The 14,262-nt window shown below is 37.9% G+C and overlaps 1 protein-coding gene across 7 annotated transcripts in view; it reads right to left on the bottom strand.

Moving 5' to 3' along the window:
- Positions 1-14,262, bottom strand: part of frmd4a (FERM domain containing 4A) — a 235,920-nt gene that overhangs the window by 63,682 nt on the left and 157,976 nt on the right. For all 7 annotated transcript variants that reach the window (XM_018092333.2, XM_012960027.3, XM_002935243.5 and 4 more), the window contains exons 5-7: positions 13,459-13,543; positions 6,430-6,486; positions 1,431-1,453 (exon numbers count right to left, since the gene is read on the bottom strand). In XM_018092333.2, coding sequence (XP_017947822.1) covers positions 1,431-1,453; positions 6,430-6,486; positions 13,459-13,543 — 165 coding nt within the window. The remainder of the gene's footprint in view (positions 1-1,430; positions 1,454-6,429; positions 6,487-13,458; positions 13,544-14,262) is intronic.

The raw sequence follows: 14,262 nt of genomic DNA, 5'->3' as shown, positions 1-14,262 counted from the left end.
TTAGAATTATTTGCTTATAATGGAGTCTATAGGAGATGGCCTTTCAGTAATTCAGAACTCCCATACCTGTAATTGATACACTTTCACTAAAATAAAGATAAGGAACATACTCACTTTTTATTTGTAACATAATAGGAACTGCTGCTCAGCATAAATCAGTACCAAACATAAAGCAATTTATTTGGCAAATGCCATTGTGACAGGGAAGGGCTTGCATAATTCATACAGTACATACAAACCTATCATTCTGTGAGTGATTGTTTGTTGTCTCCAGAGCAATGATCTAAATGCCTTTTATCCCACTGCAGAAGAATTCAAAGCGGGAAAGGTATGGAACATAAATCCTAATGGCCTGGTGCAGGAACTAAACAAATTGGCAGAACTAAACTTCATTGTTTTTTGGATTGCAAGGGACCTCTGCAACAGTCAGAAATGCTTTTCAGCTTTATTTAACAAACAAACAAACAAAAAAAAAACCAAAAACCTTTTTGATTCCTGTGTACCATCCCAGCACTGCAACATAGCAGAATGCACCAGAGACAAACCTCTTGCTCCTAGATGGCTACCTTTGGAAAAGGGTCAATAACCAGAGAACTCTTGCCCTATTTCGGTACAAAAGCCCTGCACAATGTGTCCACCCCTCTCTACATTCTGGACGTTCTATCTTCAAAAGCATAACATGGCTAAAGAAAGCCTTTCACCCCTTCACTGTTATGTGGGTTTTAGAACCTCCACAGAATGTTTTGTTTATATTCATTTTGTTAGTAATGTGGCCAACACCATTTGACACCTTAAACATAAATCTTAGTCTTAGTTATACCACAGCTGTTGCATGCTATCAGTTGTTAAGGAGGCACTGGCTTTCAAACAATACTCTACTCTATCATGGGTGAACAATTTTATGCTATTTTTCCAGAATAAACTGTTTTCTACTATTCTATTACAATATTAATATTAATCTATTATCATGATTATAGATTAGATTACCAGTGTATAAACAAAAGCACATACAGGCTAACTGGCAACATTTCTGCTAGTAGGTTGGAGTTATATGGGAGAACGGACAACTTCAGTTGCACAGACATTTGTTTTGAAGGGGAAAACAGAAAGGAGCCTATGTCAAAGGTCTCAGGAGTCACACAGTAGAAAGCCAAGGATTATGGCAGAGATGTAAAACTGAACTGTTGTTCGCCAGAGCTCCCAATGGCTGTCTAAAGATACTGAGATCTGTAGCTCAGCAACAGTTTGTGATCCCTGCAGTTATTTAAACTCCAGCCCCTTCCTTCTGCCCTTTTGCTCTTACTATGCTCACCAATTTATACTGCCACTGCTAATTTTGTATCTTGATAACGGTCCCGGGTGAGGACCGAAACATCAATCTAAATAAAATAAGTATTTTTCTTTGATGAAATTTGTATCTGGAAACTTACCTTGTAAAATCTCCCTTTGCTTCCTAAAGGAAAAAAGGAAAAATAAAGTTAGCGGTATAACATACAGCTCCAGATTGTGACTACTGATAAGATAAAGTATTTTACAACCACATTACCAGATTATGCCACCTGAAATCTTTATAAAGCATACTGCAGTTTGCAACCGGGTTCTATTTTCTAATGCATATTTGTGAATATTTTAATACTGTTAATACAATGAGACCATAGGCGGATGGTGACTATTTTGTTTGGGGAGGCTAAAGATGGGCCATACATAGACTGACCTAAAGCTAATGTAAGACTTAGTGGATTCGCTGCTGGTGTAAAAAATGAACCTCCCAACTACCTCTTGCGGTTCCCACTGACTCCCAAGGATACTGTGCAAAAGTGTGGGTGGGAGTGCTTTTTACCCTAAAATGCTTAGGATGTAAAAGTATCCATATGTGCACTTCTGTGAGGGGTTCTCCATCCATGTTTGGGATCAGTTAGCTTAAAGGGGTAGGTCACCTTTAAATTCCCTTTTAATATAAGGTAGACATTGATATTTTGAGACAATTTGCAATTGGTCCTCTTTTCTTTTTAATGGTTTTTCAATTATTTAGCTTTTTGTCCAGCTGCTTTCCATTTGGTATTTCAGCAGCTATCTGGTTGCTAGGGTCTTATTTATCCTAGCAACCAGGTAGTTGTTTAAACAAGAGATGGGAATATGAATAGTTAAGGGGCCTGCATGGAAAAATAAGTAATAGAAAATTACAATAATAATGAAATTGTAGCCTCGCAGAGCAATACTTTTTGGTTGCCGGGGTCAGTGACCCCGATTTGAAAGCTGGAAAGAGGCAGAAGAGAAAGGCAAATTATTCAAGAACTATAAAAAAATTAATTAGGAAGACCAATTGCAAAGTTGCTAGAAATAGGCCATTCTATAACATACTAAAAGTTAACTTAAAAGTGAACCTCCCCTTTAGATGTGTTTAAGTTAGTTTTCTAGAGAGAGAGAGGCAGTGGGTACTGACATCCCAGGCACATTATATACAGTGAGACGCAGTCTGTATTTACAAAACCAGCACATTACATGCCATGAGATGCACTGGGTACAGATGGCAGATATTCAGGCCCTCACTCTATAACACTGGCACTGATACACAACATTGGCCCCACTGTAACTAACTAGAAATGAACAAACAATGACAAAAGTAAAAAACAAAATAGTAAGTGCAAAAAACAACAAATATATAAAAGCACAATGAGCTTTTTCGGGGGAAAGAGTTAACTTACCATCCATCTGTCAGGGTAGGGGATAGGGATATTATAAATGTCAGGTCAGGCAAAAAAACAATTTAATTTCAACTAGTGATTCAGCCTTTAGAACTGTATAGTACCTGTGTATAGTACCTGCGTATAGTACCTGAGTATAGTACCTGTGTATAGTACCTGTAGGAGTGGGATGAAATCTGCAGCAAAAGTTGAGAGTTGGTTTTCAGGTAAAGTTACAGCTGCATATTCTTCTTTTCAGTCTTCATTTCTGCACTGCCTTCAGTTTGCAAAATCTCCCGATCCCTGTGTGCATCTGTGCTTTGATTGGTCAATTTTACGGTCTGTCAAGAAAGCTGTGCTCTGATTGGAGAATCCACAAGAAGATAGATCCAGTCGGAGCACAGCAGAACCGGAGCTTACAGGAACAGAGGAGTTGCCGGACAGTGCAGAAACGGAGTGAGGTTTTTTTTGTTTTGTTTTTTTAAGGTGCCAAGCAGGTTTGGGGAGGCTTAGCCTCCCCTAGCCTTATTGAAAATCTGCCTATGAATGAGATCTGTTGAAATTTACATAGGGGCAGTAATTAAATCAAACAGAAAATGTATGAAGTAATCATTGCTTTTATTTGCACATAGTCTCTAGCTTGGGACTATGCATATGTGCCAATGGTATTCAGCATTATCTATAAACAAGGTCTACATATCTAGTGTGTAAAATGTATTCTTCATCTACAAAATACATGCCCTTTAACTATGGTTAGGTTTTTGAAATGTATTTGGGGGTAATTTATCCAGATATGTTTATCCCCATAGCCCTGCCATAAATGAAGGCTAGAAATAGATGTGTTCGAGCTAGGGAATATAATGTGCAAAATAGCCTTTGATCACACACTCACACACATAACAACAGATATTGCAAAGGTCATTGGTTCTGTGGCTGAGCTCTTGGCTAAGTTACCAAGTTGGGTAAATAAGTAAAAAGTGAAATACAGTCAGCAATCAACACCCCTCACTAAATGAGTTAATGTATATCATTGTATCATTGTTTCTAGTTCTGACAGTCACATTTTTCCCACAGCAGTACAACAGATATTTGTATTTATTTCTTTTGGCAGGCTGCAAAGCCACAGTCATTTTTTTTTTAAAATAAATAATTGTCTGTTGTCTGCTCTGTGGTTTCTAAAGGAGGTAGCATATTTAAAAAGAAACTGGATTTCATTTGTTTGTATTGGGAACTACATTAAAGAACACTAATATGAAAAAATGGGTTTTTACTGTATGAGAAGATTCAGTACACATATGAAATATATACTGACAGATGCTGATCTGAATGATACTAGCTGGGGCAGAGCATACCTCACTTTCAGTCAGCACCAATGATATATGCTGTACATTGGGGAGGTTACAGTTGTAGAAGTGGTAAAAGAAGTATACTTCTCCCACATTCCCCCTATATGGAATGCTCTGGTGGGATTTGCTTTAGACAACAGAAAGCCAAAATACAGGGTATATGAACCTGATTTTTTTTTTTTAAAAATCAGGTGGGTCACATAATCAACTTTTCCCTAGTCCAAATTTTGGGAATGATTGCCCCCAGGGAGTATTTTACCCCAGATATACTAATTTAGGAAAACATGACTCTTTGGACACATTGTGGACAGATTTCATAACTAAAACATAATTGTGGAGACTATGGGGCCGATTCACTAAAGGCTGAAAAAACAAGTAATATTTATAGCATGCGCTAAAAATATTATCACTTCTTATATTTTGAGAATTAACGATCGATTCACTAAAAGGACACTTGTCTGAATTAAGAAGTGATGTTATTGTCGTTATTTATCTGGGGATGACATATTTTTAAGCGTTATTTTAAAGCATGCAATATATTTATGCGTTATTTCATAGCACGTGATATTAGAGCACGCTATTACGCATGTAACCATTACTTTTTGAAAACGACTGTTCTGAAAATTACCATTTCCCTAAAAACTGGAGGATGCCTCCAGCTAGGAAGATCACATACTTGAAAAAATCCAACTGCAAACTCCATCTTGTCACCACAGACAATCACCAGCTGCAATGTTGTTTAGTAATGCCTACTTCTGGGAGGCGTTAAGTTTCACAGTAATTAACGCCACATTTTATGCTTTTAATGCTTCAAATATGTCTGTGAATTATGCGTTAGTATTACTTCTATTCAATAATTACCTCAATGCGATGGAAATAACGCTTTGTGATAACCAGGATTTTTGCACATGCGATATGAGTAGTAATGCATGCGAAATGACTTATGAATCGGTACTTAATTATTGAACACTTTTTAACGCATTAAAACTATGCATTTAGTGTTAACAACCTTTAGTGAATCGGACCCTATATTTCTAATCACAAGGCCTTAAATGCCTTTAGATTCAGTGTGGGTCATTAATCAACACTGTATGACCTGGTACCTGGTCAAAAGCAAGCAATCGGCTCTTTGGTTTTTGTTAGAAGGCTGCAGGCAGTATAATAGCAAGCCCCCTATTGAAAGGATTATTTTCATTATTCTGCCTGCAGCAGAGACCAATGCTAATTGCTGATTGCTTGGTAAAGGTTACTTTACTTCTTTATATTGGGACCTTTATATTTTTGAGCCCTTGCGATGCTTAGTGCTCTCACACTTCTGCCCATATCCCATGAATATGTAAATGACCCTTCATGCCTCTCTCTACCCAAATCAAGTAAAAGAATTTGAAGACCACATTCATTTCAAAAAGGCTTACAGTGGCTTAACTAGTAAGAAAACTTGGGGGTGGGGGGGCGACACAACCAGTTCTCCTCATTTCCCACTCCTCATCTGGCTTCCTGTCCACTTGTTTAAAATGGCAAAAGGGGATAGAAAGGGGTAGTTACCAGTGAAGGTTTGGGGCCTGAGGCAGCTGTACCTCTGAATTCAGCTCCGTACTGGAGAATTTGATCTTCTTACTCAAAATACACAAAATTAAAAAGCAGTAACGTGTTTTCAAAGCAAATTTATAATTCAGCTAATAAGTCTGATGGCTTGACTGCCAGAGTTTTATGTTCTGCAATTAAAGACTACTTCCTTCATAGCACAATCTCTGCCATGGGAAACTTTCCAAAGGCTGTTGTGACCTTGCTTGGAGACATAATGTATTTCCTTGGGGCTGCTGGATGATAATATGTTACAAATGAAGCCAAGGGAACTAATCAGAGAGATATCACCTAAGGAATATACTTTATTAGAACCACAGAAGGCAACCACCTTCTAGCAGCCTCAAATCATGATGCAAACAATTCATATATTAGCAAACAATCAGCAGGAAGCATTTACCAGTCACAAGTTTAAAAGAGTAAACCTTATTGGTTGCTATGTGTTACTGCCCTTGTGCAAACACTGTGCCTTTATTCTACATATGGGTTGGGTTAAGGCTTATTTATTAACATGTGTGTTACACTTCATGTGTGCAGTTAATCACTTTTATTTTCTAACTTGCAGTAGAAGACCATAAACTTCTGATTTATTATTATTTGTTCCCATTGTTATATTACAATAACATTCTGCATGTATTCTCTACAGAAAAAGAAATCACTAAATATTAAAGTGATGTATAGATGATTTCTTTAACTGAAATTGAAATGACAAATTATCTGTCAAAATAACTACAGTAACAAACAATCAATAGTTTTAAATAAAATCTATTAGGCAGAACCTAATTATATATGGCAGTAAACGACATAAAGCTTACCTGCAGGATATACGCAGCTAATTCAAAAACAACTTCACTGTCAACATCTATTAACTCCTGTAAGAGAAAAAGAGAAAGAGGTGCTTTGATTTTATGTAGGTTTGGGTCTATTCGCTCTGTACTACTACAACATAATGATATGTACAGTGCTGTCTCCCTGCTGTGGCTTTACTTCAAAGCTTGAATCTTTTAGTGAAACTAAATGCTGCTTGGCTCGGGTCTTTTGAGCTTAAGAGGGGAAATGCAATTAAAGTCAAACATAGGACACAGCATATGTCAGCATGATGTTTTTTTGATCTGCGACTTTTTCGACGCCTGCACTGCATTTTCGGCGCTTGCGCGACTTTTTCGTATTTTTAGCGCGAAAAATCGGATCGGTTTTGACTCTGTTTACAATCGTTCGGTAAGAAAAGTTTGTGACTTTCGGATCGCCAATACGATATTATCATAACTAATACGATTTTTTCGGAAGCATTTTCGTGATATTTGCGATCTTCAGAAACTTTTGTTTCCAATCCAAATTTTTTCCATTTGGGATTCGAACTCGTGTTTTGATAAATGTGCCCCTATGTATTTATGTTGGGTTAAAAAACCCAACATACTGTTCTTCGACCTTCAGTTTATTCGTTCACTTTTCCTTCTTCTTCTTATTCTTAGCGCCCCCCATGTTCTAAACGCTACTCCTCCAACAGTTTTAGGGGTACAACACCCAAACTCTCCATACTTCTTTGCCCTATAGCGGAGCAGGTTGCTTGTGCTTTTCTAAGCGATCCCGCCCCCCCTTTTTGTGGCACCCATTGACTTTGACAGGGAAGATTTTCAAACTGCTGCCACACTTACAGCTTTGAAGCTACATCCCAAAAAACTTGAATAACATAATAATGGGGTCACCCCAAATGAAACAGAGACATTTGTTGGATGACCCCAAACTGGGAGGGGCCAACAACAGCCAATCAAATTTCACCCATTGACTTTTATGGGGAAATTGAAACAGCTGCCAATCTTACAGATTTAAGGCTACACTCCCCAAACTTGAATCACATAATCATGGGGTCTGCCTGAATGAAAATGTCCAAATGTGGGCGGAGCTGTGAACAGCCAATCAGATTTTACCTATTGACTTTCAACTCACACCAGGATTCCCCAACTTTTCACAGTTGGCCAGTAGGGGACAGCAGCTTTAGTTTTGAAAAGTGGGCAGAGCCACCAACAGCCAATCACATTTTACCTATTGAATTTTATTGGTTTGATGCCAGAGTTCCCAAACTTTGCACAGTCAGTCACTGGGTGACTACGCATTCAAGTTTTTTTTAAAGAAAAGTGGGTGGAGCCACCAACAGCCAATCAAATTTTACCTATTGACTTTCAATGGGGAAATTCAACCTGCTGCCATTCTCACAGTATTTACACCAGGGTCCCCAAACTTTTCACAGTTGGTCAATAGGGGACTGCAGTTTTAGTTTTGAAAAGTGGGCGGAGCCTCCAACAGACAATTAGATTTTACCTATTGAATTTTATTGGTTTGATACCAGGGTTCCCAAACTTTGCACAGTCAGTCACTCAGTGACTTCGAAGTCAAGGTTAGAAAAATTAGGTGGGGCCACCAAAAGCCAATCACATATCTTTTATTGTTTTCAGTTGGGAAATTTTAACTGCTGCCATTCTCACATGTTTAATGTCAGGGTCCCCAAACTTTGCACAGTTTGTCACTGGGTGACTACGTTCAAAGTTTAGAAAAGTGGGCCAACAACAGCCAATCAGATTTCACCTACAGACTTCATATGCTTACATTTAAACTGCTGCCATTCTTTAAATAGTAATACTAAGGTCCCCAAACTTTGCAGAGCTAGTCACCAGGTAACTGCGGTTCAGAGTTAGAAAAAGTGGACTGCAGTTTTAGTTTTGAAAAGTGGGCGGAGTCACCAAAAGCCAATCATATTTTAACTATTGATTTTCAAAGGGGAATTTCAGCCTGCTGCCAATCTCACAGTATTAACAACAGGGTCACTAGGGGACTGCATTTTTAGGTTTTAAAAAGTGGGTGGAGCCACCAACAGCCAATCAGACTTCACCTATTGATTTTTTTTTTTGGTTTAAATTTAAAATGCTGCCTTTCTCACACTATTTATGTCAGGGTTCCCAAACTTTGCACAGTCAGTCACTGGCTGACTACATATTCAGGGTTACAACAAGTGGGCAGAGCCACCAACAGCCAATTCATTTCCACCCATTAAATTTCATTGGTTTATATTTAAACTGAAGCCATTATTTAAGTATTAATTCCAGGGTTGTTAAACTTTCCAGAGTTAGTCACTGGGTATTTGCCGTTCAAAATTAGAAAAAAAGTGGGCGGAGCCACAAACAGCCAATCACATTTCACCTATTTACTTTCAATGGTGAAGTGTAAAATGCTGTCAGAACCACAATTTTTATGCCTCAAACTTTGCAAAGGGGGACTGGGGGACTGTAGTTCAAAAATAAGAAAAGTGGGCTGGGCCACTAACAGCCAAGCAGATTTCATCATTTAAAATTTATTGATTAATAGTGTGCTGTCACACTATTTATGACAGGGTGCCCACTGTTTGTCACTGAGTGACTTCGGCTCAAGGTTAGAAAAAGTGGGCACACCCACCAACCACCAATCACAATTTACCTTTTGACTTTTATTGGTTTAAATTTAAACTGCTGCCATTCTTTAACTATTAATCCTAGGGCCCCTAAACTTTGCAGAGTTAGTCACTGGGTAACTGCAGTTCCAGGTTAGAAAATGGGAGCGGAGTCACCAACTGCCAATTAGATGTCACTCTTTGACTTTCAGTCGGGAAATTTAAATTGCTGCCATTCAGACACTATTAAAACCTGGGTCCCCAAACTTTGCACAGTGGTTTTTACTTTATAACTGTGGTTCAAGGTTAGAAAAAGTGGGCGGAGCCAACAACCGATCAGATTTAATTCAGTGACTTCATGTTTTTCAACCCAACATGAAGGTTGTTCTCAAACTTCCCTTTCTAGTTAACATTATGTTACCTTCTCGATAAATGTTTTTCAACTGGCTTTGTACTTGCTGTTAATCTATACCTCTTTGTATACAAAGAACAGTCACTATTCACTTTAATTAAATTATGAAGATGATATTTAGGGATTTCAAAGGAATTGACTTTTTTACCTGCTTTAGGTTTCCTTTACTAAAATATGAAACGTATTCAAACTATGACACAATTGGCATTACATGTTAAAAGGCCACAACACCCTGACATTTTCCAGCAGAATTGTGGTCTCTCCTTCTCTGTATAGCCTATAAAGAGGCCATACAAATAAAAATCCTCTCATTTGGCAAGGCTGGCCAATTTTGCCACCCACGTGCAGGGCCAAATCAAGCTGATCCTATTATTGTAATCCTGGGCCAACAACTGCATTATAACAAAAACCTATGCAGACTCATCTACCTGTTAGATACCTGGACAATTTTCGGACTATACACTGCCCTACACAGGCAGATTTAGCCCGTCACTGCCCATCTAGGCTGTTCCACTGAGAAAAACTAACTGCATATTTCCTGTGACAGGTCCATAGTACCTGTGCAGAGTGAGAGAGTGTATGGCTGGAAAGTACTGAAAGACCTGTCAGTAATTGATCAGACAAGGCTGATGAACATGATGGGCATGTTCCTTTCTTTTACCCTTATCCACTATGGGGCCTATTTATTAACATTGGAGACAAACATCACCAGTAATATTGCCCATAGCAACCATTCAGCAATTAGATTTGATTGATCACCTTCAAGTTAGAAAACAAAAGCAAAGATCTAATTGGTTGCTATGGGCAACATCACTGGTGATGTTTGTCTCCAATGTTAATAAATACACCCCTATGTCTCTATAGCAAGGTAGCCTGCTGCATGCATAAGACAATCACATGCACTTATTTATTCCCTAGGTGGGGGTCTAAAGGGGCTGAAGTAAGAGCTATGTACCCAGGTGCAGTGGTTTATATGGCTCTTCTTTTTTAATGGAAATCATTGAGCAGTTTAAATGCACATGCAATGTCAATGCACACTCCTCCTGCTCTTTGCTTTTCTTTGTGTTTATTAGAGAGGGTTTCTGCTGTATAGTATAATTAACTACAGAGCCGGTTATCGTCTGCCTTTTAGTCCTTAAAGGCATTTTCTCCTAGAGAGACACAGTGAAACCTGGGAAATTACTTACTGAAACAGAAACCTGCTGATTCTTCAATGCTCCAGCTGGATCTGATCTTCTAATTTTAGCTACTTATCTTTATAACTGGAAGCTATGGATTTATTCTACTTATTTCTGACTGACAATAAAAAAAATCCTTCTCCAAAGGCCTTGATTAGATATTGTTCTAGGCACAGTTTGGGGCTACAGCCAGACATTTGTTACTGCTGCAGGTAGAAAACGCAGTGTTCCCAAGGAAACTGAACAGGCAGATTCATTCCCTTCTCATGGTCTCCTCCCCTCAAAAGTTCTACAGGTCATGGTTGCTGCTTTTCAGTGAATAACAATCAGGGAACTGTTCTGCATTTCTGATTTAATTAACTGCTTCCAAAGGTATTATGAGCCTCTTACTTAAATCTTTCACCAATAAAATATGCATATTTGTGTCATGAAGAATCTCATTGGAAGTGGGAAACTCCCATAAGCATTTGGCCATGCTGGTGATAAGGCATACCTCTCCAGACAGCTGTCTAGAAGTCCAGAATGTATAGCTAGCACAGGCACACTGATCTACGATAATCTCATTAATCATCCTCTGCTCAGCCTTTGGTAACTTCAAATCCTGGTCTGACCAAAAACAGAGGAACCAGTGTTTGCAAACATCCATGCTTTAGATTCTACAAATTGACCAGCGTGGCTATGATGATTGACTCCACCATGTTAACAAACAGAACCAACCTAGATACCTTGAAAAGCCAGATTAAATGGCGACCAGCGAACGGCCATGTTATTGGTAACATAGGGAAAGTGACAAAACATATTTAAAATGCTTATAAAAAGTTTTGGAGGACCTATTTTAAAACTTTTTACATAAACAAAGGATGCACCAAATACAGTTTTGCATCATTTTGTTTGAAATTGTTTCAGCAGAATCCTAACAGACCTGAAACTGTAAAGCTCCAGATATCTAAATACAACATTTTTTAGTTCTCGGTTAATACAATTTTATTTTATTTATCTCAAATTTAATTATGCATATTAAGGATTTGGAATATTTATCACAACAGCTAGAAATGTCTGCAGTTAACTAATTTATTCTAAATCAGAGGTACACTATTACAAACAAAATAAAACAAATCTAGCCTACCCACTTTAAAGTTATCATGAATAATACATTAATTGGTCCCTCCCTTTAAATACTTCACTATTCAGTAGAAATATTCAGAGAGAGCCATTGGCTACCATAAGAAGGTCTGATGAAGCCTCCTCTGCATGATCTATATTGAATAGGTGAGAGAAATGAATGTTTCAAGCAAAGCCTCATACTGGCAGTTCTCAGTCAGGAAATTACTTATCTGTAGCAAGCAACATTTTGTTCCAAGACAATAGTGTTTAGTCAACAGGAATGCCACTTTGAATAGACTGCAGGCTGCAGCAGACTTCTTGGCAGGCAAGCACTGGCATACTTATAATTGTTACCCTGACTGCTATAGTTCTAATGTGACCTTGGCCTCTTTGTATTAAAATATACGCCCACTCTCCCCTAGGAACTCACTGGCCTGAATACGCTTCTATCAGAGGGACTTGGGGAAAACTTTCATCTTCCGCTTACTTGCACTTTGTAGAGGGAAACTGTGAGAAAGAATGCAGAGAGATCACACACTTTCAGGCAAATATTTAACCCCAAGCAGGAAGAAAGGGACTGGCCAGCAGGCCCAGGAGACAAACCCATTGTTCCACACTAATTGCTTTACATTCCATGTGTATCTTTTCTAATAGAAGTCGAGCAAAGGAAACATTTGCACAAACACAACTACATTCTGTTAACTGGTGAAAAGTTGTTAACTGAATCCAAAACATTACATGTACCATACATGCTACAATCACTGGGTATTTATTAAGCATTTCTTCTGTATTCCTGTTTAAGCCAAAACACAGTAATTGGTGTTCAGTTACAGCTCCCAACATCCTCCCAGAGCCATGCTGAAAGCTGTAGATCAACATTAGCTAGATTGCATTAGGACGGACAGAAATGTTTGTAATACATTTTTGGCATCTGACTATTCGTTAACTAGATACATTCTCATGGACATTATAAGAGTGATTTATTAAGAGTCCATGGCTTAAATCTGGACCATTATTGGTACTTTAGCATATAGTGCTATTTTTTCTCCAAGATCTGTTTTCTTTTTTACTCAGAACACTGCCTTTGGCAGCCTCTAGTGTCTATTATTAATTCAGAAAATAAAGATGTCAATTAAATATAAGGTAGAGTGTTAACTGATTAAAATCAGATGTTACAAGTGCAGAAAGTACTTTGTATTCTGCATCTCATACTGAAACAAGACATTGAAAACTACTTTAAAGTGCTTCCATCTAGTGGAAAAGCATCAGCACTACACAGAATAAATATTTTGTAATGATTGTCTAGTCCTCAGCACAGCGGCATGCACCTAATACTGCAATGAAAATATATTTACACAATTTCTATGTTACTTTACACAGTACATTAATAACCAGCATCAAGAGCATCTACAGCCATAGTACCTTTAGTGGAGTAACGCTACTTCCTTGCCTGTACTGTATTCACATAGAAACAGGCCCAGAAAACACCAGAAAGGCAATAGTATTACACACATACACAGATGATTTTCTCGAGATAACAGCAGATCTGCTGCAGTAAATCATCTGTTGTTGTCATTCATGTTCATAAGTCTGGAAATCTGGCACATCAGAAAGCAATGTTGGGAAAGCTGTAAATGTATGTATGCATATATTTAAAAAAAAAATTTTTTTTTAAATTTACATTTCTTTAACTGCTCATTAACTTTAAAAATAACAAATAACGAATTACCTTGTATATACATGACTTGGCATTAAGGAAGAACAGTTCAATGGTCGCATTGTCCTTCAGGTATGATATACTTTCTATGTAAAACCTGCAAAACAAAAGAAAAAATGCTCACAAAATATTCAGAATCATTACCCACACACTGCAAACAACTGTATCTATCTACTCGAGGCACTACCAGTGTCTGGCTGATTATGTTGACAGGCCTTTTACATTTGCCTCAGGTATTGCTACAGTACAACTCTGTCACTATCTATTCATAGCTCTAAAACCCAAGATCACTTTAAAACCATTGTTCACAAAAGCATTTTTATTCTTACCATCATCATGGTCATATCAACATATAGGTACCATAGTACATGGGTTTTATATGGGAACTGCAACAACAACTTGATCAAACCCAGGCCTCACTGCTACGTCACTCTGAAATCATATTCACACCACATCCCTTGCAGTTTTACAGTTTTTTGATTCACAGTTTTATCTATCCAAATATAACTAGACTATTATTTTTATTATATTTACTTTGTTTTACTAGGACATACCCATACTCATTGAAAATATTTACCATCATATCCTTCTTCTTTCTGACCTGGAATTTTTATGCAGTGTGGGCCTGGGATGCCAGGGGGCCCCCAGAAAAAATTATAGGCCCACATATTCTCCACTCTCCACACTCTTCTAGTTATTTCAATTCCTTATTCTACTAGTCTCTTCTTTTTACGTACAATCATCTAGCCTTCCCTTCATTTCTTTTTTTACAGAAAATATGAATGACAAAGACATAGGCATACAAGGCAAAATGGT

This window comes from Xenopus tropicalis, chromosome 3, assembly GCF_000004195.4.
Source record: "Xenopus tropicalis strain Nigerian chromosome 3, UCB_Xtro_10.0, whole genome shotgun sequence".
Classification (NCBI taxonomy): Eukaryota; Metazoa; Chordata; class Amphibia; order Anura; family Pipidae; genus Xenopus; species Xenopus tropicalis.
The sequence above is the reverse complement of the archived record's forward strand: the minus strand, read 5'-3'. Positions and strand labels throughout refer to the sequence as shown.